The sequence below is a fragment of the Panthera pardus genome, unplaced genomic scaffold, assembly GCF_024362965.1.
Source record: "Panthera pardus isolate Hobbes unplaced genomic scaffold, ASM2436296v1 HiC_scaffold_9, whole genome shotgun sequence".
In the NCBI taxonomy this organism is placed as follows: Eukaryota; Metazoa; Chordata; class Mammalia; order Carnivora; family Felidae; genus Panthera; species Panthera pardus.
The window spans coordinates 3,337,923-3,359,961 of NW_026527024.1; the positions used below are offsets into that span (position 1 = coordinate 3,337,923).

At 42.7% G+C, this 22,039-nt stretch overlaps 1 protein-coding gene across 2 annotated transcripts in view; it reads right to left on the reverse strand.

The window, feature by feature from the left end:
- XRCC2 (X-ray repair cross complementing 2) overlaps positions 1-22,039 on the reverse strand; it is a 180,693-nt gene that overhangs the window by 152,654 nt on the left and 6,000 nt on the right. The window contains exons 2-3 of one of the 2 annotated variants that reach the window (XM_019424870.2): positions 14,153-14,234; positions 3,070-4,283 (exon numbers count right to left, since the gene is read on the reverse strand). In XM_019424870.2, the coding sequence (XP_019280415.2) occupies positions 3,574-4,283; positions 14,153-14,234 (792 nt within the window). In that variant the 3' untranslated portion in view covers positions 3,070-3,573. Of the gene's footprint in view, positions 1-3,069; positions 4,284-14,152; positions 14,235-22,039 lie in introns of those variants that run through there. The other variant, XR_008420822.1, reaches the window with a different exon arrangement.

A 22,039-nucleotide genomic window follows, 5' to 3' on the forward strand; every position in this document is an offset into this window, starting at 1 on the left:
TACTTTACATGCACTAAACAGGATACCCCGACATTTGACTTTACGTAGTTCCCTTCCCCCCCACAAATGACACTGTTTACACTATCAGTATTTAGATTTGCTCAAGTGCTTGCTATTTTCTCTGCTGTTACTCTTTACATCTCAGACCTGTGATAATATTTCCCTTCCTTAAAGTTTATCTTTTAGAAATTCCTTTAGGGGGCAGGTGGGTGACTAAGTGGGTTAAGCGCCCGACTTTGGTTCAAGTCATGATCTCGTGGTTCGTGAGTTCGAGCCCCGTGTCGGACTCTGTGCTGACAGCTCAGAGCCTGGAGCCTGCTTCAGATTCTGTGTCTCCCTCTCTCTCTCTCTGTCCCTCCCCTGCTCACATTCTGTCTCTCTCAGTCTCTCAAAAATAAATGAATGTTAAAAAAAATTTTTTTTAATTCCTTTAGTGAATTCCTTTAGTGTAGTGGTAAATTCTCAGTTTTTGTTCATCTGAAAGTGTCTATTTCACTTCATTCTTGGATAATCCATACAGCAGAGTAGTCTGCCTAAAATGTTTTGGAATGGTATTAATAATACAACATTTAATACCGGAAAGCTGAAAACCTTACACAAGGGAAGCGTGAAGGTAAACACTACCTTAATTTTGTGTAGCATTTATCAGATGAAAGTCTGCAATACCTTTCATATGCAGTTTTCTTTTACTGGAGGCTCACAAAGATCCTGAGAAGTTCACCCTTGTTTTTACCAGCAAATGGAATAAATACTCTAGGATTTGTTATCCTTCACTCCCATTATTCTTCTGGTTCTGACCAGCACCCCAGTATCTGCTGTGTAACTTCTTCCCCTGTCAGCCTCATTCTTTTTATAAGTATTAAATTTTCTGTACTGTTCAAGAAATCCCATTGGTATAACTTTTAGTTTAAAAGAATTTTTTATTAACCAGGGTTCTTAATTCCTTCCAACATGTCAGATAACAAATCTTTTTAAGATAACTAAGTCTTTGGTCTGACACATTAATATATAATTGATAATTTAAGTTAATATAAAAGTTCATTATTTTTTAATCATGTTCCCGAAGAATAAGTTATAAATCTGTGAATAACAGTCCATTAAGCTAATACTTCATTTATATAGAGGAGAAATGGAAACTATCATATTCTAAGGATAGAATTCTGCTAAGAACTGCTAAGTTTTTTTGTATACGCATGGAACGCATACACCCAGAGCTTGACAGGGAAGGTAACAGAATTTTCCTATCTTTTCCTAACAGCTAAAAAGAGAAGTACTGTAGAGCAAGAGATCTTCAATCCTACTGATCACACACTTATCTGAGGGAAAAGTATGCATATTCCTCCAACATACAAATATTTATGAATTACTTACATGTAACATGTATTGCATGTAATAAAAAACACAAAAATATGAAGTGAAAAAGGATGAAACTAGGGATCAAATATGTCGTATTTTAAAACGTTTGGAAGTTCATTAGTGGTCAAATAAAATTTATTGCAGGCGTATGGGTGTGGGGGTGTGAATGGCAGGAATGGGGCCCAGTGTAATTAACCAGATTACCAATTAGACTGCCATCGTTTTAAATTTCACCGTGTGGCTGGAGAGCAAATACTGGGCCTAGACGTGCTGTTGGTCTGACAACTTTTTACTGTCTGCTGACGGCTCGGTTTCCCCTCAACCCACAATAGAAGTAGCTCCCGGACCAGGATTTGTCGTTGATTAGGGAGACCATCCCAGGAGGCCCAGGAGAGTGCAGTGCCAGGGAAGCACGCACGGATGGCTGCTGTAGGCAACTGGGAACCAATCCTGCTGGGGCCACTCTCAGAACGCCTTCGCGTGCTCTCAGCTGAAGGCCAAGGAAGTTGGGCGTTCACTGGTTCAGGACTGCCCAGCCCAGCCCGCACGCAGCCCAGCAGGCTCTGGTAGCCAGAAGACACCTCCAGAGTCCCTTGGGTTCCGGAAAGTGCAGGGACACCAGCAGAAGCTCAGGCACATGGGCAGGGCTCAGGCAGCGTATGCTAATGTCTGCCACCCCTGTGTTAGGAAGAATGCGCGCTCTAATCTGCTTCTTTGCAAGGTTCTTTTTAAACCCTTAAAAAGAATCTTTGTTAGGTAAGTTAATTCACACTTAGTTTCTAACTAAGGAGGTAACACCTAAATGAATACACACACAAACACACCACGTCAATTCTTTCCACTCTTCCCACAGGATACCTCAGAGACGTATACGACAGACAACCTGACATACAGACCGATGAGTCTGAGTATCAACTATTGATATAATTTAATCTTTTCTTAGCTTAAACTGCAGAAGTAGAGGTTCTAAGATTTTCTTCCTCTCCACAATACACTGTGTACCCCTGAGACGCAGGCCCCCCATTCTAGCCATTCCTTGATCAAAGTATAGACAGCCCTGTCCAGCTCTCCGCTGGAAATAGCTAGACTATCCTAAATGGGTAAGAACATACTCGTAACACACAGCTCTAAAATCGTCTTAGCATTTGTCAATCTCTTAACAAGGAGGAGATGAAAATTTCAAAACCACCTTTACACAGAATTCCTTGAATGGGTAGATTATTTCCCTGTAGTTAAAAAACTAGACAGGGGCGCCTACGTGGCTCAGTCAGTCATCTGCGCATCCGACTCTTGACTTCGGCTCAGGTCATGGTCTCCCCGTTCCTGGGGTGGAGCCCCGAGTCAGACTCTGCGCTGACAGGGTGGAGCCTGCTTGGGACACACTCTCGCTCTCTCTCAAAATAAATAAATAAAACTCAGGGAAAAAAAAATTTTTAAATTATATAAAAACCCGAGCAGAATGCCACTCCATCTTGGACTCAGTCTAAGTCAGATGAAAACGCTCTGACTTTCCAGTTGTTGGTGTGACGGGCAGGTGTGCAGGCTCCTGTGGCTCCTCGTCCCCATCCCCTTTGCAGAAATAGCAGCTCTACAGAAACATTTTCCAAAGTCACAGCTTCCTAAAGGAGTTACGTAGGAGAAATCAGAAATGCAGTTAAACCTTCCTGAACAAATTAAGTACTTAACTAAGTTCCAGAAAATGTGACACAAAGGTATGGACGTTCATTTTATTTAGGCTGCAATGTGTAGATTACTTATTTAGTTTTAAAACAAGTTTAATATACACTTTAATTAATACCAGCACTTGATTTTTCTTCAACAACCTAAGAACGGAATAGTGTAAGGTTTTACTGTACTAGTTTAAGAAATCCATTCTGGCGGCACCTGGGTGGCTCAGTCGGTTGAGCATCCGACTTTTGGTTTTGTCTCAGGTCATGATCTCACGGTCGTGGGACCGAGTCCTGCGTAGGGCTCCATGCTGATGGTGCAGAGCCTGCTTGGGATTCTCCCTCTCCTCTCTCTCTCTCAAAATAAGTAAATAAAGCATTAAAAAAAGAAAAGAAAGAAATCTATTCTGGAACAAAAAAATCCATTCTGTATAGAAACATTTATATTAATTCTCCCAGAGTTTTATACCTTATAATCCAATCATTTTAGCCCATTAAGACTTTTTCAATTTTGTATAATATCCTGGAAAACACCATTTTGTGATACGTATCAACAAAACTCAATGCCACTTTCTCCAATAATAAAAACATGCTTTTTAAAACTGTTACTTTTTAAATTATGTGAAACTAAAGAAAACTGGTTGCTGGTTTTCAAATCCTCTGGTCTGGAGAAAAACAGTCTGTGCTTTACCACCCGCTGCCACGCCTTACAGAGATAGGGCCTGTAGTCTGCTTCGGCCGAGGAAGGCCCTTCGGTCCAGGCGGAGGCTTTCTGCATTAGGCTTTGTGAGGTTGCAAAAACAACTAAGCGATACTCGTGTGCAAGTTTCTCTAAGAATTGAGAACACTTCTTCAGAGCGGACTCCTGGGAGTTAGTGCTCTCCCCTCCGTTGGCGCGGTCTATCCAGTAAAAGGCGGACAGGCTGTCCAAGATCAGAAGGCAGAGGGAAGGGTGGCCACAGACGGTGCTTTCTAGGGAGTGCAGGGTGAGGAGCAGGTGCGTGCTGCTGCCACAGCTGACCACAAAGAGCCTCCCGAGGCACCGCTTCACCTCGTCTTCAGACCCGCCGGACCCGCCGGACAGTCTGCGCTCCAGAATCGTAACAAGCCGGAGCATGTCAAAGCGATAATCTGTATCAACAAACAAGACTTCTACTTCCAGCCCGCCTTCCGATTTTGGAAGCACACACCGCGCTGTCAAGTGATAAAGCATTTCTGTTTTTCCGCTTCCCTCTGGACCATGAAACTCAAGAATGTCACCTGTGTAAAATTTAAAAACGCCAGTCAAAAAAAAGGCAGCAGCACAAAAGGCTACAAGATGAAAATCTGCACCAATGTTTAAAAAGACATTTACCGGAATGTGGAAGAGAATCTAAATCCACGTGCCCAAATGGATCCATATGAGCAAACACACATCAGTAAGGAAATTAATCATTACATTTCGCCTCTGAGAAAGCAGCTGGCTATTAATTAGCATCAAGGAAACGTGAAAACCAGAAAGACAAGGCTGACAGGTGCCGAAGGAGACCTCCTGGGCACGGGTCCCCATTCACGCACCCTGGAATTGGTGACACCACGGAGTGAAGGATAAAGTGCCACAGACCGAGGGTCTTTCAAAAATCTATTGTTCACTACGGCACACGCCATTTCCGGTAGCTGATTACCCAATATCCGTGGGCTCCTCTCCCTTAAGCATAAAACCTCGGTTTACGGGGCGGAGAAAGGCAGCATGCCCAATTTAGAAACGACTTTTCTCAGCATCGCCGGCAAAGGGGTCAGCAGGTATCGCGGTTGTGGCCGCTGAGACCCGAGTAGATTTCCGTTGGGTTCCTAAGTTCCGCTTGGCTCGTGCAGGTGCCTGCTGCCCTGCTGCTCTGCCCTGCTGCTCCCTCCGCTGGAGGCGAGGCAGTGAGGGTGACGGGGGTACCCCGAGCTCGGCAGGCAGGAGGACAGGAGGTGCCCAAGGCCCTGAGGACAACACGGAGCCCACACCAGCTACGCCGGGCCTGCCTCCATACCACTTGTGATGCGAGGACACGGAGTCGCCATCAGGTCACGTGCAGCTGGAACAGTCCCGCCGTCACGGGAGAACAGTTCCCGCGTGCGGTTCTGCATGTGGAGCTAGAAGGGTCCACGGCCCTCAGGCCTAAATAGCCTCCCTCAACTGAAAACGCCCCTCCACATTCCCCAATGCCATCAGTTATTCTTTGCTACGTGAATTTCTTGAAACGGTATCCGCTGGCATGACATCTGCACTATAAATTATTTTCCTAGCATTCTGAATTGAGTAAACTACTCTGGACTTTAAAGACTCCAAATCTTTTTCTACATAGGTTCCAATAACTCTCTTTCAGTGAGGAAATTAAACACTCAGGGAAACGGTCCTGCCCTCCAGAGCTTTTCGAAATCCACTCTGAACAATGGCCTTCCAATTCTGGCTAGTTTGTTTCCGTGTAATTTACGGTTGAACCACATAACTGGAAACACTGTGTTAAAAATGTAGATTCCTGGGGGCATCTGGGTGGCTCAGTCAGTTAAGCGTCCAACTTGGGCTTCCCTCATGATCTCGCGGTTTGTGAGTTTCAGCCCCGCATCGGGCTCTGTGCTGATGGCTCAGAGCCTGGAGCCTGCTTTGGATTCTGTGTCTCCCTCTCTCTCTGCCCCTCCCCTGCTCATGCTCTGTCTCTTTCTGTCAAAAATAAATAAACATTAAAAAAAAAAAGCTTAAAGTGTAGTCAGAGGTGCCTGGGTGGCTCAATCTTTAGGCAGAACCTGGAGCCTGCTTTGGATTCTGGTGTCCCTCGCTCTCTGCCCCTCACCCACTCATGCTCTATCTCTGTCTCTTACAGATGAATAAACATTAAAAAAATAAATAAATAAAATAAAAAGCAGATTCTTAAGCCCCAAGCAAACTACACAGTCTAAGAATCTGGTTACTTTATTTCCTATTATTACTACCAACTATTGTAAATTGGAACATTCACAAAAAGTGTGTAAAAAAATCTAGCATGTTACCAGTATACCATATTTAAGGTAGCATAAAACTTCAGCCAGTTTGTACTATAAACTTACATGCAACTTGCAATTCAAAATTTAAATTAAAAAGATTCCCCCTCACCCATCCACCTTGCTAAGATTCCAGACTCAAGGAACACAACTATTTTCACAATAACAATCGTACACCAATGCTCTTGCTGAATGTTAACACAGTGACTAAAATCCTATTCAATACTGTCTCCTACTATAGGACTTGGGAGCTAAGCTGAGATCCTGCCCTTACTCCCAAATAAAGCTTTTTACTGCCCTACATTACAGACAGAGAACAGACTACAGCCACTAGATGAAACATTAACACAGAATAGATATCAACGGTAGTGAAGGAACGTCGAGAACACAGTTAAGCAAGATTAACCCGAAACGGCTTGTAGGATACAACGAACCACAGAGAAACACGGTGGGGAAACCAAGCACCAGACTGCGCTGAACCTTCCCTTGTCCTTTCCCCGGAAGAGAAGGCAGAAGAGGCCGCCCGACAGCCACCAACCTTTCTGCCGCACTTCACAGATAAAAAGGGACAATTCGTGATATTTCGTTTGATCCTAACAGCAATTCTGTGAGGTAAGAAAGCAAACTTTATAACCCTCCATCACCACGGTTATCATGCTATCTTAAGTTTTGACTATTTACGTCACCGTATTTCCTGTACGCTACTTTAAGGTTGGGACTTGTCTATTCTATCTCCGGCACAAAACACAGTACCTTTTGAATGCACTTCATCAGATTACTTTCTTTTGGAGAACTTCTTGAGAGACACCTAAAAAATGAAAATGGAAGTCCCGATCTGGTGAGGGTTAAAGGCCCAAATGTCAACTTTGGAAGATGGCATTTGGAAAGGAAGCGAGTCTGGTAGGGAGACGCTGCTCACCAGAACCCGGCAGGTGTAAAGGCCCAGGCCCAAGGCTCGACACAAGAGACGAACACAGGAGACAAGCAAGAACAGGAACAGAGCGTCCAGTGCTAGTCCAGCCTCCTGCCGACTGTCCCTGGCCCAGGCACGGCTGCCACTCAGCCTCCTTCACTTATTCAGAAGGCAAGAGCAAGGCTAAGGTAGCGATTTACAGGTTCTTCTCAGAGACAGGCCTGGAAGCACCCACACAAGCAAAGCAGGGTTTTTAATTCACGCAATCACATAAATATCCTAACAGAATTCAGCTTTCAAAATGCTACGTTCACTAGGTGTCACAAAATAAAAAGGTCTTACAACCACTAGGATTTAAGATTTAAGACAGTAATAAGAGGCTGACATAACAATCTGAGTAAGCCACAGAGACACAGAGAACAAAAAGCTCTCTCTCCTTGTAGATGAGAGTGAACCAAAAGAAAAGAGACCAAAAACCCAATTACTGGGATACATCCACGGTTAGAGGAGTTGGCATGAAGACATATAAAACAGAAAGTTAATAGAAAAATTAGGAGGAAAATGACACAGCACAAAAGGTTTCAAGAAAACCAAACAGTACTAAATCCTAGTAAATGCAGCACAAAAGTTCTAAAAGTAAAAAAATGGCAGAGGGGAGTTCAGGAACAGGTCACTGAACTGGTCCTGGACAATTACCTGACAGCAGTAAAGGTGTAGTTTGCAAAAGCACGTTTAATATAAACATTACATTATAAACCAAACTTCAAAACCAGACAGTTGCAAGACAGAAGGGTGCTCCAGGAGTGCAGCAAGGACAAGGAATCAGGCTGCAGGAAGGCAGGGACATGCGAGGAATTAGGGGAAAAATACGACAGTTTACATTCATTTAAAAAGTAAAAATATTTGGGGCACCTGGGTGGCTCAGTCGGTGAAGCGTCCAACTTCAGCACAGGTCGTGATCTCACAATCTGTGGGTTCGAGCCCCAGGTCAGGCTCTGTGCTGACAGCTCAGAGCCTGGAGCCCGCTTTGGATTCTGTGTCTCCCTCTCTCTCTCTGCCCCTTCCCTGCTCACGCTGTGTCTCTCAAAAATGAATAAACATTAAAAAAAATTTTTTTTTCTTTAAAAAGTAAAAATATTCAGTAGCAGTTTCATGAGACCAGAGAGTCAAATGAAAACAACGGAAGTTAAGAGAGAAAGGCAACATATTCCGAAGCGAAAGGGAAGAGACCCCGGGGCACTCCATCAGTTAAGCATCCCTGACTTTGGCTCAGGTCTGATCTCACTGTTTGTGAGCTCGAGCCCTCCGTCAGGCTCAGAGCCTGGAGTCTGCTTCAGATTCTGTGTCTCCCTCTCTCTACCCCTCCCCTACTCACACTGTGTGTCTCTCTCTCTCTCTCTCTCAAAAATAAATAAACATTTTAAAAAAATTTTTTTAAAAGGTGGGGGAAAGAGACCCCACAGGGGATAGGAATACAGGACACTGGCAGAGGGTAACTGTGAACTGTCTCTGCATAGTTCTGGAATTCTCAGAATAGAAAACCTTGCCAAATATTTTCTTGGACAGCAGCTGGTGCTCAGAAACCTCTTTCAGCAGAACTCAAAGGAGTAAGTCTTTGAGGACACTGACTTACACGGTTTAACAAGGTTTGCTAAATGCACACATTACTAGGAAATACAAGACGTGGAATACGGACTCCTTAGATCCTTGGTTCGGCATGACTGAAATGAGACAAAGCTTAAGGCGAAATCCTTGCTTAGGAGATTATTAACAGGTATATAAAAACACTCTTCTCCTTTTACAGATTAATAGCAAAGCAAATAAAAAGGTCATTTATAACAACTAAGGAAATAAAACTTGCAAAGTTGCAAATTACACATAAATATTATCATTAAGGCTGTAGATTCCCTACAAATATATTTAATGATCAACTGATGTCAATTTCCCTGGTTTTATAAACATTTACTGTCTAATCACATCAAAAATAATATTCAAGCATTATCTTTTTTTTAACAATGGCAAACTTTTTTTTAATATTCATTTTTATTTTTGAGAGGGAAAGACGGAGAGATGGAGAGGGAGGGAGGGAGGGAGGGAAAGAGAGCGCACAAGTGGCGGAGAGGCAAAGAGAGAGGAGGACAGAGGATCCAAAGTGGGTTCTGTACTGACAGCAGAGAGCCCGACGTGGGGTTTGAACTCATAAACCTTGAGATCATGACCTGAGCCGAAGTAAGATTCTTAACCAACTGCGCCACGCAGGCACCCCTCATCATCCCCAGGTGCTCCCCAAAATTATGTTCTACACAGGGGACATAGCCCTTTTAGCTATATTTGAAGTCACTATCTCAAATATTCCTGAGAGCTGTTACGAAAGAAATCATAACCTTGTCCACTCCAAGTATTGGGAATGACAACTTGCAGTAAAAAACCCAAAAACCAAAAGCCCCCAAAACACATACACACACCAAAAAACATCTCTACCGTTTGGCACTTGACAAATTAAACGAAATCAGAAAATCTGGATGGTTTGGCCTTGATAGTTGCTCTCACAAATAGAACGCTGTAAAGGATCTCGGCAACAGATTGTGGGAGTGAGTTGATGAATCTAAAGATCCTTCAAAATAAGGATAAAAAAGAAAAGCCAAAGAAATACATCGTCTTGGTACCAATCTACTAATTGTGTAACAAATATGTTGAATTTGCAGATTACAATCATTACAGTACTGAAGAGGTAATGAGTTGGTATATAGTACTAAGTTACTACAAAAAAACATTTACAAATGTTTCCAACAGCATTGGAGATTTCTATAATCCCTAAATCTCTTACTGCTTCGACTTGAGCTTCCCTGTACAGTTTCTGATAAACTGCTGTTATTGATAAAGAACCCTTATGATACCAGGCCTGAGTGTGCCAATGCTCCAGTGAGTGTTCATCTAACTAGTTTACAGCTATCACATCCATGGCGGTTTTAAGTAAGCTCTTCTCTCAGTGACTGAACATGATAGTGTTTCTAAAGTTTCTACAAACCTAGGGGCGCCTGCGTGGCTCAACTGGTCGAGCATCTGACTCTTAGTTGCAGCTCAGGTCACGATTCCAGGGTCGTGGGATCGAGCCCCACATCGGGCTCTGCACCGGGTGTGGAGCCTGCTTAAGATTCTACCCTCTGCCCTTCTCCCCTGCTCACGCTCTCTAAAATAAAACAAAAATTTTTTTAATTGAAAAATTGAAAAAAAAAAGTTTCTACAAATGTAATATTCAAATGTTCAGTGGTGCTGAGAACCCATGTTTTAATGTCAATTTCGTAAGGTCCAACTTAATCACATCTTTCCTGATAGAAGAGAAAGTCCCATTTTCTAACATGTTTGATCAAAATTTGTCTTTTATTATTGATAGTTTAGAAAACCGTTTGCTAACAGATCTGTTCTACAAGGAACAGTAAAGGGAGCCTTCTAGTCTGAACGAAAGGACAGTAGACAACTTGAATCCAAATGGATTAATTCAAAACACAGGTCAATGCACCTACATAGGTAAATATGAAAGACTGTATAAATGCTTTAGAATTGTAACTTATTTTCTCTTATCTAAGAAACAATTACATTAAGTAATAAATTTACTTATTTGTTATAATGCATTTTAATTTCTTTGCTGTAATGGTTTTTTAATTTATTGCGATAAGTAATTTTATTTTAATTAAATAACTTTAGATGTGTTTATGGACATACAATGTATAAATATGTAATTTGTAACAGCACAAAGGAAGGGGAGGAAATGGAGCTATACATCAAAGTATTTATAAAATACTGAAATTAAGGTGGTATTAATTTAAATTAAATTATTTTAAATTAAGATATTAAGGATTAATGGTAATCCTCAGAGCAGCCATCAGGAAAATAACTCAAAAAAATAAAAGTAATTACTGGGAATAACAATGGTATGCTAGAAAATACTTTTTTTATTTTTAATTTTTTTAATGTTTATTTATTTTTGAGAGAGAGAGAGAGAGAGAGAGAGAGAGAGAGAAAGACAGAGGGCGAGCAGGGGAGGGGCAGAAAAAGAAGGAGACACAGAATCAGAAGCAGGGTCCAGGCTCCGAGCTGTCAGCACAGAACGGGACGCGGGGCTTGAACTCACAAACCGTGAGAGCATGACCTGAGCTGAAGTTGGACGCTTAACTGACTGAGCCACCCAGGTGCCCCTAGAAAATATTTAACACAAAAGAAGACAGTAAAGGTGGAAGAGAAGCAAAAAAGACACACTTTACCAAGTCACAAATAGACAATAAAAGGACAGAAAAAGATATACCATATAAACAGTTAACTAGTAGCTAACGTGGCTATACTATTATCAGACAAAACACACTAATAATTGTTATTAGAGACAAGCAGCATTTTTGTTTTCCATTGTGTTAAAAGACAGCATAAAACTTACCCTCTTAACCATTTTTTTAACGTTTATTTTTTTACAGAGAGAGAGAGAGAGAGAGAGATCGAGTGGGGTAAGGACAGAGAGAGAGGGAGACACAGAATCTGAAGTAGGTTCCAGGCTCTGAGCTGTCCACACAGAGCCTGATGCTGGGCTCGAACCCACAAACCATGAGATCATGACCTGAACCAAAGTCAGATGCTTAACCGACTGAGTCACCCAGGCGACCGGAGCATCTCAACAGTTTTTAAGTGTTTCACATTGCTGTGAAACATCTCCAGAACTTTTCCATGGTGCAAAACTGAAACTACGTACCCATTAAACAACTCCCCTTTTCCTCCTTCCTCCCCAGCCCCCGGTAACTACCATTCTACTTTTTGTTTCTATGGATTTGCCTGCTTTAGATACCTCATAGACGTGAAGTCACGCAGCGTTTTTCTTTTCGCGATTGGTTTATTTGACTTAGCACGTCCTCCTGGTTTCTCCATGCAGTAGCATGTGCCAGGATGTCCCTCCTTTTTCAGGCTGAATAATATTCTATGATTTGCACAGACTACATCGTGCTTCTCCGTTCACTGTCGGTGAGCACCTGGGTCTCTTCTACCTCTTAGCCACTGGGAACGGTATTGCTATGAACACAGGTGTGCAAATATCTTCGCCGCTCGGCTTTCAATTCTCTCGGAGGTATACCCACAAGCGGAACTGGTGGATCGTACGGCAGTTCTATTTTTGATCTTTTGAGCAAACTCCATACCGTTTGCCACAGTGCTTGCACCATTTTACAATTTCATCAATGGTGCACAAGGGTTCTAATTTCTCCACATCCTCATCAACACTTATTTATTTACTTACTTACTTATTTACTTATTTATTTTTTACAGTAGCCACCCTAACGGGTGTGAGGTGACAAAGAACATTTTATAATGATAAATGAATCAATCCATCAATAGGGTATAATGACAAACATACAAGTGCCCAAGAGTACATGAAGCCCCCAAATATATGAAGCAACACTGAGAAATAAAGGCAGAAATAAACAGGTCAACAGTAATAGTTGGACACGTCAATACACACTTTCAATAATGGACAGAAAATTAGGCAGAAGATCAGCAAGGAAACAGAAGACTTAAACAGCACTAAAAACCAACCAGCACTCCACAACATCGTGAAAACAATCCAACTACAGCAGAGTATACACAAGTGCACATCTAACATTCTTCAAGATAAACCGAATTTCTTCTGCAATAAAACAAATCTCAAATCAATTAAAAAACTGAATCACAGAAGCGTGTTCCCCGATCAGAAAAGAATGAAAACAGAAATAAGTAACAAAAAAGCTGTAAATCTTCTTGACCTTGGATTAACCACTGACCTCCTAGCTATGGTACCAAAAGCATGAGCAAGAAAAGATAAAATAAATAAACTGGACTTCACCAAAATTAATAACTTTGTGCTTCAATGGCCACCATCAAGATCAACTTTTTATATAAGTCAATAATAAAAACACAACCCATTGTTTTAATGGGCAAAAGATACGACATTTCTCCAAATTACACATACAAACTGCCAATTAGCACATGCAAAGAGGCTTAATGTCACTAGCTGTCAGGGAATGTAAATCAAAACCACAATGAGATATCATTTCATACTCACTAGCAAGGTTATAACTAAAAACACAGAGAATAATAACCTTTGTTTGCAGGATGTGGGAAAACTGGAACTATTCTAAACTTCACCACCGGTGGCAAGGAAAACGTGCAGCTGCTTTGGGAGACAGCCTGGCAGTTCCACAAAAAGTTGCCACGTGAACCTAACAATCCTTCCGGTAGGTATTATCCATGAGAACTGAAAACATATATCCACAGAAAAACCTGTACACAAATAATCACAGCAGCATTATGCATAACAGCAAAAAGCAGAAACAACCCAAATGTCCATCAGCTGATGAACAGATACACAAAATGTGGCATACCCCACACAACAGGATATTACTCAACAGTAAACAGTACTGACACATGCCACACTATGACACAACCTGGAAAGATGATGCCAAGTGACAGAGCCATTCACAAAAGGACACATACTGTATAATTCCATTATATGAAATATACAGAAAGGGCTAACCTAGAGTCCAAAAGTAGTCCAAAAATGTTGCCTAGGGCTGAGGGACATGGGAGGAGGTGGGCAGTGACTGCTCAATAGGCATGGGTTTCTTTCTGGGGTGATGAAAATAATCTAAAATCAAGTGTGGTCACAGGTACATAATTGAATACTAGAATACAACAAATCATTAAGTTCTACACTTAAACAGGTGAATTATAGCTCTACAAAGCTCGTACATTAAAAGAGAAAAACGACCCAAGCACAGAACCTTTTTTCTAAGTGTCCCTAGTGTAGACGTGCTGTGGGAAGAGTGGGTACGTCTTTTCCCTCCTGTAGAAATATCACCAGACATTGGGGTACCTAAGGACTTTCCTGTGATTCTCAAAGTTCTACAGAATTAAAAAATACAATAATAACAAAACTCCCACAAATAATGTGTGCCAGGATAAGAGAGCTCAATACTGATTCTCAAGATTTACCACAGATGAGTCAAACTCCATCTCTGACACAGGTAACAAAGACTTGAAAGTGTTCTGTCGTGATCTAATTCTCACTTTTTAATTTTATGGTTTAATCCATATAGCCACTTGCTAGGGGTATGTACACACAAATGAATATATGTGGGGAAAATACACGTTTTAGAAGACAATTTATGCCACTATTTTGGCTTGAGATTGTTTTTACCATGGACAGACGAATCTTCATCAGCAAATAGATACGGTTCTATTTCTTTCAAGGAACTTCTACCTTCAAGTCGGGCAAGGAGCTTGCAAAAGAAAAAAAAGAGAAAGAAAACTCATTATCTAAAAATATAAAATCCTAGAAATCTACATTATATAATTTTCCAAAAGTCTATTAAAAAACTCACTTAATTTTGAGGATTTAAAGGAAATTATGAAATAGCAAATACAGGGGCGCCTGGGTGGCTCAGTCGGTTAAGTGGCCGACTTTGGCTCAGGTCATGATCTCGCGGTCCGTGAGTTCGAGCCCTGCGTCGGGCTCTGTGCTGACAGCTCAGAGCCTGGAGCCTGTTTCGGATTCTGTGTCTCCCTCTCTCTGACCCTTCCTCCCGTTCATGCTCTGTCTCTCTCTGTCTCAAAAATAAATAAACGTTAAAAAATAAAATAAAAAAAAATAGCAAATACAATTTAGGAGAAAAATTGTGTTCATTTACTCAGAAAATAATTCATTTTTTAACTTTATTTATTTATTTTGGGAAAGAGAGAGAGAGAGCGAGCGTGCGTGCACAAGTAAGGGGCGGGGGTGGTGCGTGCGTGCACAAGTAAGGGAGAGACGGGGGAGACAGAAAATCCCAAGGAGGCTCAGGGCTCCATCCCAGGAACCGTGAGATCATGACTTGGGCCGAAATCAAGAGCTGGACACTTAACCGACTGGGCCACCCAGGTGCTCCGAAAACACTTCATTTTTTATGTACCAAATATCGGATGGTATAAAACGAGGCCCTGTGTTCGAAGGAGCCGCCAGTATAGTTTGGGATATAGGACCAACTGCTAACTGCCAAGTATTTACCTTTCTTATGTGTCATAATTTCCTTTCTCAGTAAACTTACCACACGTGTTAGACAGATACCAGCTTTTAATGTGTCTGCCCAAGATACTGCCAATTCCTCGTCTAGTGGAGGAGGGGGCAAAGGCGAAAGTGACAAAAAACGCACTTGAGGAGCTCCCGCCTGAATTCATTAGGTGAAGAGAGCTCGGGCAGGTACCGAGCGCAAGTGCATCAGCCAGGGCGATAAGGAACACTCTGCTTGTAGGTGAACTGTCACAGATGTGGGACCGCTACAGCTTGTAGCTGGTAACGTGAAACAGACAGGAGATTAATAAAGTCCTAAAGGAGCAAAAGTCAGATCACAGAAGGCCGCAGATGCCAAGTGTAGGAGCCTGTTCTCTGGTTTTGAGACAAGAGCAAGGGATTTTAAGCTGCGAAGTGAGAAGCATTCTAGAACAGTTGGGACTTCAGAACCAGACCTGTTAGCCCCTTTCTCTGGGCCGGGGCCTTCTCATCAGGAAAGTGGTAACAGCTATCTCCCAGCCAAGGTTGTTGAGGAGTCAGGGTGTTAAAAAAAAAAAAAAAAAGTGCTTGGCATAGAGGAAGCACCGTGTGGGTCCGGCTATCATCATCTGCACTTCAAACAGATTATCCTGGTGGCTGCAAGGGATGGATTTGAGAGTAAAACCAGCTCTGGAGAAGGCTGGAGTCTGTGACACTAATCTGGAGGAGGTGTGCCCACACCAAGTAGATAGGAAGACGGCGAGCAGAACTGTGACTGGGTTAAATGCCAAAGAGGGGAATGTAATCAAAGTGGATTCTCAAGTTTCTAAGGAATCAGCACAGATTTGACAAATCTTCCATACAACAAAAGACGAAAAAGAGCATATCACAAATGGGAACAAAAGCATTCACTCCACCAAGCAAAGGGTTCTCTCTGTTAATTTAGCAACCACTTCCTGAGTTTCTCTTACATACCCTGCACCATAGCAGGTGAGATGCAGACTGCAGGGATGGAGAAGACAGCCTGGCCGCAGAGACTTTGCTGTCCAACCACTCACAGGAAAAACCCTCAAAACAAGCAACACTAGTTTGACATAAGAATGCCTGTGATGAGGCGGCAAAAAGTGTTAGTTCCATTAAATCATGACCCCTGGGTACTTTAAAAATTATTGTGATGACAGGGGCGGCACACGAGCAGTAAAGAACTTAACCTTGACCAAAGAGAGGTCTGGCCTTTGCCCTTGGCTCCTGGGAGGTCATCCCTAAGCCTCTAGGAATATCCTTCCAGACAGAAGCGTCTTTACCTCGGGCCTTATGCCCCATCAGATAGTCTCAAAGTGTGACTTAGGGTGGGGCTTTGGGTCAACTTGACCTCTGGTATCAGAGGGGCTGGAGAGTGAGGTCAGCTGCTCGCCTGCATCTAGGGAGAGAGCCCCAGACCGTCACACATGTTGCTGGGAGGACTAGGCACCGGCCGCAAGCGCACGAGGAGAGGACAACCGGAGGGTGTGCATCAGGAATTCCCCTAGACTTTGATCCGTGACATCTCCCTGGGCTGCTTTCAAATCTGCACCCTTTCCCTGCAGTAATCCATAACCATGAAGGTAACAGCTCTCAGTGAGTTCTGAGTCCTTCCAGCGAGCTGCTACACCTAAAGGTGGTCTTGGGGAACCCCAAACCTGCAAGTCGTGTCAGGGCGGGCGCAGTCTCAGGGGCCCGAGACTTTGCGGTCTGTGTCTGCAGCAAAGGCCCAGCTTCACACACAGATAAAGGACTTCTGCTCCAAACTGAAATACAATCGTTTTTTTCTCTAGAAAAATCACTTACTTGTGTGGATTATTTGAGTTGGATGCTTTTTTCATAGACTACCCTTGTATTTGAAAGGAAAAAAAGACAAACTATGATTATACAGACTTCGGTACTTGGCAGACATTAGAAAGGAAGCCAGTCGCCTTAAGAAAGCTGACAGTATTTGTTGCCAATGATAAAATTTAAATTTTGGAAAACTTAGCCACCACCATGACCGTGACAGCTGGCTCCCCAACACTTATGGTCCTTTTTGGTGAAGTCACCAGCGTTTCAATGTGGTTGTTCAAACCATCATTCAACACATCAGTCCTTGAAAGGTCTGTGTAATCCACTGAAGCGGTTATTTCCAAATGACCAGGGCATGATGTCAAATCGTTTCTGGGTAAAAGATTGACTCCGAGTATAAGGCCAATCAATGGTTTTAATATGTGAAGAATTCCCTAATACGCATTTTCTATTCTATGTTGCAGTGAACTTTTAGGAAACTACTACTGGTCAAGTCTGGTACTTTTTGCATCAAAGAAGAAAATCCATAATTATCTGGAAAGACCTTCAAATACTCCTCCTTTTCCCAACTATGAACCTGTGAGAGGCCAGTCATCATGTACTTTAACTGAACACACAGTAATAGACTGGATGCAGAAGAGATGAAAATCCGTTTAACTTCCATTAAGCCAGACATTAAAGAGATTTACAGACACATAAAATACCGTCACTCCTCACCACATTTCAGGCTCCTTGCTGACAGCAGAGACAGACTCAGGACTTGAACTCATGAACCGTGAGATCATGACCTGGGTGGAAGTCAGACACGTTAACTGACGGAGCGACCCAGGCACCCCAATCCTCGGTGATCTTTAAATGTGCAATGCACTCCTAAAACCAAAAAGTACGAGAACCACTGAGTTAGAAAACGGAGAGTCCTGCCTGAAGAGTAAGACCGAAATGGGGCAACTGGGTGGCTCAGTGGGTTAAGCATCCGACTTCGGCTCAGATCACGATCTCGCGGTTCTTGAGTCGGAGCCCTGCATAGGGCTCTGTGCTCACAGCTCAGAGCCTGGAACCTGCTTGGGATTCTGTGTCTCCCTCTGTCTCTCTGTCCCTGCCCTGCTCACGCTTTCTCTCAAGAATAAACATAAAAAAAAAAAAAAAAAAAATAGAATAAGAGAAACTTTTGTGGACAATATGGAACACATAAAGCAACTGTATGTATGCAAATGACTAACATGCTCATCAGAACGATGAACTTAGGGAGTTATGCAGAGAATATTTACTTATTATCATTGCTTACAATATTTCAGAGTTGTCCCCTCCGAGAGTTCCTTGTAAGAAAGTCTCCAAGAAAGCTTTACATTGGCGTGACTCATGGACAAAGACGGTATCACCCCTCTCACCAAATCGGCTACATTAGCCAGTTTGCATCTGACTTCCACTCTTATTAAAAAATCAAATTCATTTTTTCGGGGCGCCTGGGTGGCTCAGTCGGTTAAGTGGCCGACCCCAGCTCAGGTCATGATCTCACCGGTTTGTGAGTTCAGGCCCCGCCTCGGGCTCTTTGCTGCTCAATCGGGAGCCCGGAGCCTGCTTCTGATTCTGTGTCTCCCGTTCTCTCTGCCCCTCCCCCACGCTCGCGCGCGTGTGCGCGCGCTCTCTCTCTCAAAAATAGACATTAAAAAAAATTTTTAAATCAAATTCATTTTCAAAGATGAAAACTTTCCACTATCGAAAATATTCAAAATAATGTTTTACAATGCCAAAGCAGAGTATAGGGAAATTACCTCTCAGAACTTAGAAATAGATTTACCCTTATAAATACAATACAAATACAAATAATATTAACAATTTATAGAAGCTATTTTATGGGACGAGACATCATCCAAACCTAGGCAGGAAACATCCTACAAACTGACATAAATCCATTATAAAATCAACATTAACGATGTCCAGAGTTAAGGAGTTAGAAAGAAGCAAGGTACTCAGAAGGGCAAAAAAGAGTATAAGTGTCCAGGGAACACAAGTAGGTTCTGCTAGAAATGACAGTTCAATCCTTTCAGGGAAGATTAACACACTGGGCAATCAGAGCGTGGTGATGGGAGCCATGAAGATAATTCAACTATTTCTCTTGATTCCCTCAGCAATCTTACTGAGACCTAATTTCCTATTTGGGAAAGAATGCACGGTGGACACAACAATTTGAATCTATCTGGCAGTTTGACTAATATTGTTAATTGACAGATTTGACATTTGGTTTGTAAATCAATATACGCCAGGTTTTATTATCATAACAATAGTTAACCAATAATAGCTACTATCTGTGCTTACCGTGGTATCAGTAGTACATAATTTATATACATTATCTCTTTTGTTACATTAACTCTGTTTGTTATCATTCTATTTTTCAGATGAGAAAACTGGTATTTGCCAGAGCCAAGACTTAAGAGTCTTTTTGGCTCCCAAAGCCTGGAATTGTGTGCTACAGCGCCTCAGAGTCAGTATCGCGGAGTCTAATAAAATCTGAGTACAGAGATGAAACACTTTTCGGACCTACTAGGCAGATCAAACCAGTCGGAGACCCCGTCTAGGCAATCACCTGGCCTCTTTAAGCCATCTCTGTCCCTACTCCCTCCGACGCTAACAAGGAGCCCTAAATGCTTTCAACGGCAGCATTACCACAACAAGTGTCGAGGCTTCTAGGGGCACAGTACTCAATTGTACCCATTGGTAAACATCTCAGCCAAGTCAAGTGTGTCCCAGGAACTGAGTAAGGTGCTGGGGACACATAGCCGTAGCAGACACAGTTCCTGTCTTCAAAGAACTTAATAGGAGACAGTCAAAAGGTTACAAAAGTGCCATAAAGTACTGTAGGTGCTACAAGAGAAATGCAGGGGGCCTCAAAGGTGTTTGAACCAGACTGACCAGCCATCTTGGAGAAATCACCCTGAGGACCAGTCAGCGACCTGGAACCTCCCGGAGCACAGCACCCTCCCAACATTCTTTCCTTTTGTTTAACCACACCCTTAAGTACACCCTTGGGGCATAACTTCCTCCATCTGCCCTGGAGATCTAGAACACATACATTAAACATTCTCCTCTTGGGTGGTCCCTCAGCAGGACTCCCAACCTCTAGGGCTAGAAAAGCAAGTCTTAAGGGAGGTGACTGCCGGAGATTCACTCCTCTTGTGCCTGAGAAGGGCGTCTTCAGTGAGTCCCCTAAACAAGCCATTTCACAACAAGCTGGACTTGTCAGCCTTTTTCTTCAGTCTTCTGGCCAGTTTTCTTGTGTGGGAGGCAACTTTAATGTTGAATGAGAGATTTATTTATAGTTCTCTTAAATGCAAAATGTACATTGATACAGAAATTTTTTTTTTTTTTTTTGTCTTTCTGCATGGAATGTCCTTGCCCTATTCTCCCAATTAAATTTCTAAAGCCTAGGGGCGCCTGGGTGGCTCAGTCGGTTGAGCGTCCGACTTCAGCTCAGGTCACGATCTCACGGTTTGTGAGTTCGAGCCCCGCGTCGGGCTCTGGGCTGATGGCTCAGAGCCTGGAGCCTGCTTCCGATTCTGTGTCTCCCTCTCTCTCTGCCCTCCCCCCATTCATGCTCTGTCTCTCTCTGTCTCAAAAATAAATAAACATTAAAAAAAAAAAAATTTAATAAATTTCTAAAGCCTAGACTACTGAACAGGCGAAAATAATACACATTCTTCAAGGCTGCTTCCTTCTATGAAACATTACCAGCCTGTCTCCCTCATCTGGATATAAAAGCTCAAGAGGAAAAGAATCTATTTTGGCTCACCACGTAGTCCAAATGCTTTATGTTTGGCAGAAACTCAGTAGTTGCCTATTAAATTAAAGGTGAAAAAGGCATAGGTAGGCAGGCTTGGGAAGGACGGAGTGTAAATAACCTCAAACTATTTTCTTTTAATTGTTTCATGTTTATTTTTAAAGACACAGAGAGAACACGAGAGCACATGCTGGAAGGCCGAAGAGAGGGAGAGAGAATCCTAAGCCCAGTGAAGCCCTACGTGGGGCTTCTGAGATCATGACCTGAGCCAAAGAAATCTAGAGTCAGATGCTTAACTGACTGAGACACCCAAGGCGCCCCGTAAGCCTCATAAACTATTTCCATTTTTGTATTAGGACTGTCTATAAACTTCTACCAAAGTCCATGAGTATTCTATGCCTATCATCAAAGCTCTTCATACTAAGCAAAGTCCATTTCAGACACACTCATCAGAACCTAGAATCTTCAATACCTGATAAGCAGAATACCTACCATATAGATGTTTTTATTTTATTTCTTTAAAGTTTTTATTTATTTTAGACAGAGAGAGAGAGAGCGAGAGAGTGAGCAGGGAGGGGCAGAGAGGGAGGGACAGTGAGAGAATCCCAAGCAGGCTCTGCACTGTCAGCGCAGGGCCCAATGCGGGGCTCAAACTCACGAGCCGTGAGGTCATGATCTGAGCTGAAACTAAGAGCTGGATGCTTAACCAACTGAGTCACCCAGGTGCCCCCCATACAGATGTATTTAAAGAGCAGAAAGAATTGGGGTGCCTGGGTGCCTCAGTTGGCTGAGTGGGTTTGGCTCCTTCAGGTCATGACCTCACGGTTCCCGACTTCGAGCCCAGCATCAGGCTCTGTGCTAACAGCTCAGAGCCTGGAACCTGCTTCGAATTCTGTCTCCCTCTCTGACTGTTCCTTGCTTGCACTCTTATCTCTCTCTTTAAAATAAACAAACATTAAAAAAATTAATAAAGAGCTGAAAGAACAACTTAAGATCAAAGTAACCAGAAATGAATGAGATTAAGGTAAATCCATACATGTGAGAAGCATTTGGATAAAGGCTCATTTCCCCTGACCTTTTGTAATTAAATGTCTGCAGTAGGGTTTGAAACCAGTTAAGTATAAAAGGCTACCTAAAGGGCGCCTGGGTGGCTCAGTCAGTTAAGCGTCCTTGGCAGGTCATGACCTCACAGTTCCTGGATTCGAGCCCTGCGCTGACAGCTCGGAGCCTGGAGCCTGCTTCAGATTCTGTCTCCCTCTCTCTCTGCCCCTCCCCCACTCATGTTCCGTCTCTCTCTCTCTCTCTCTCTCTCTCTCTCTCTCTCTCTCTCTCAAAATGAATAAACATCAGAAAAATTAAAAAAGGCTACCTAAAGAAGTAATCATTCTAAACCAAATATTCCCACCCCTGCTCCATAACAGGCCTAGACTTCTACCTAAAAACTGAATACAATTCTTAGTTTTACTACT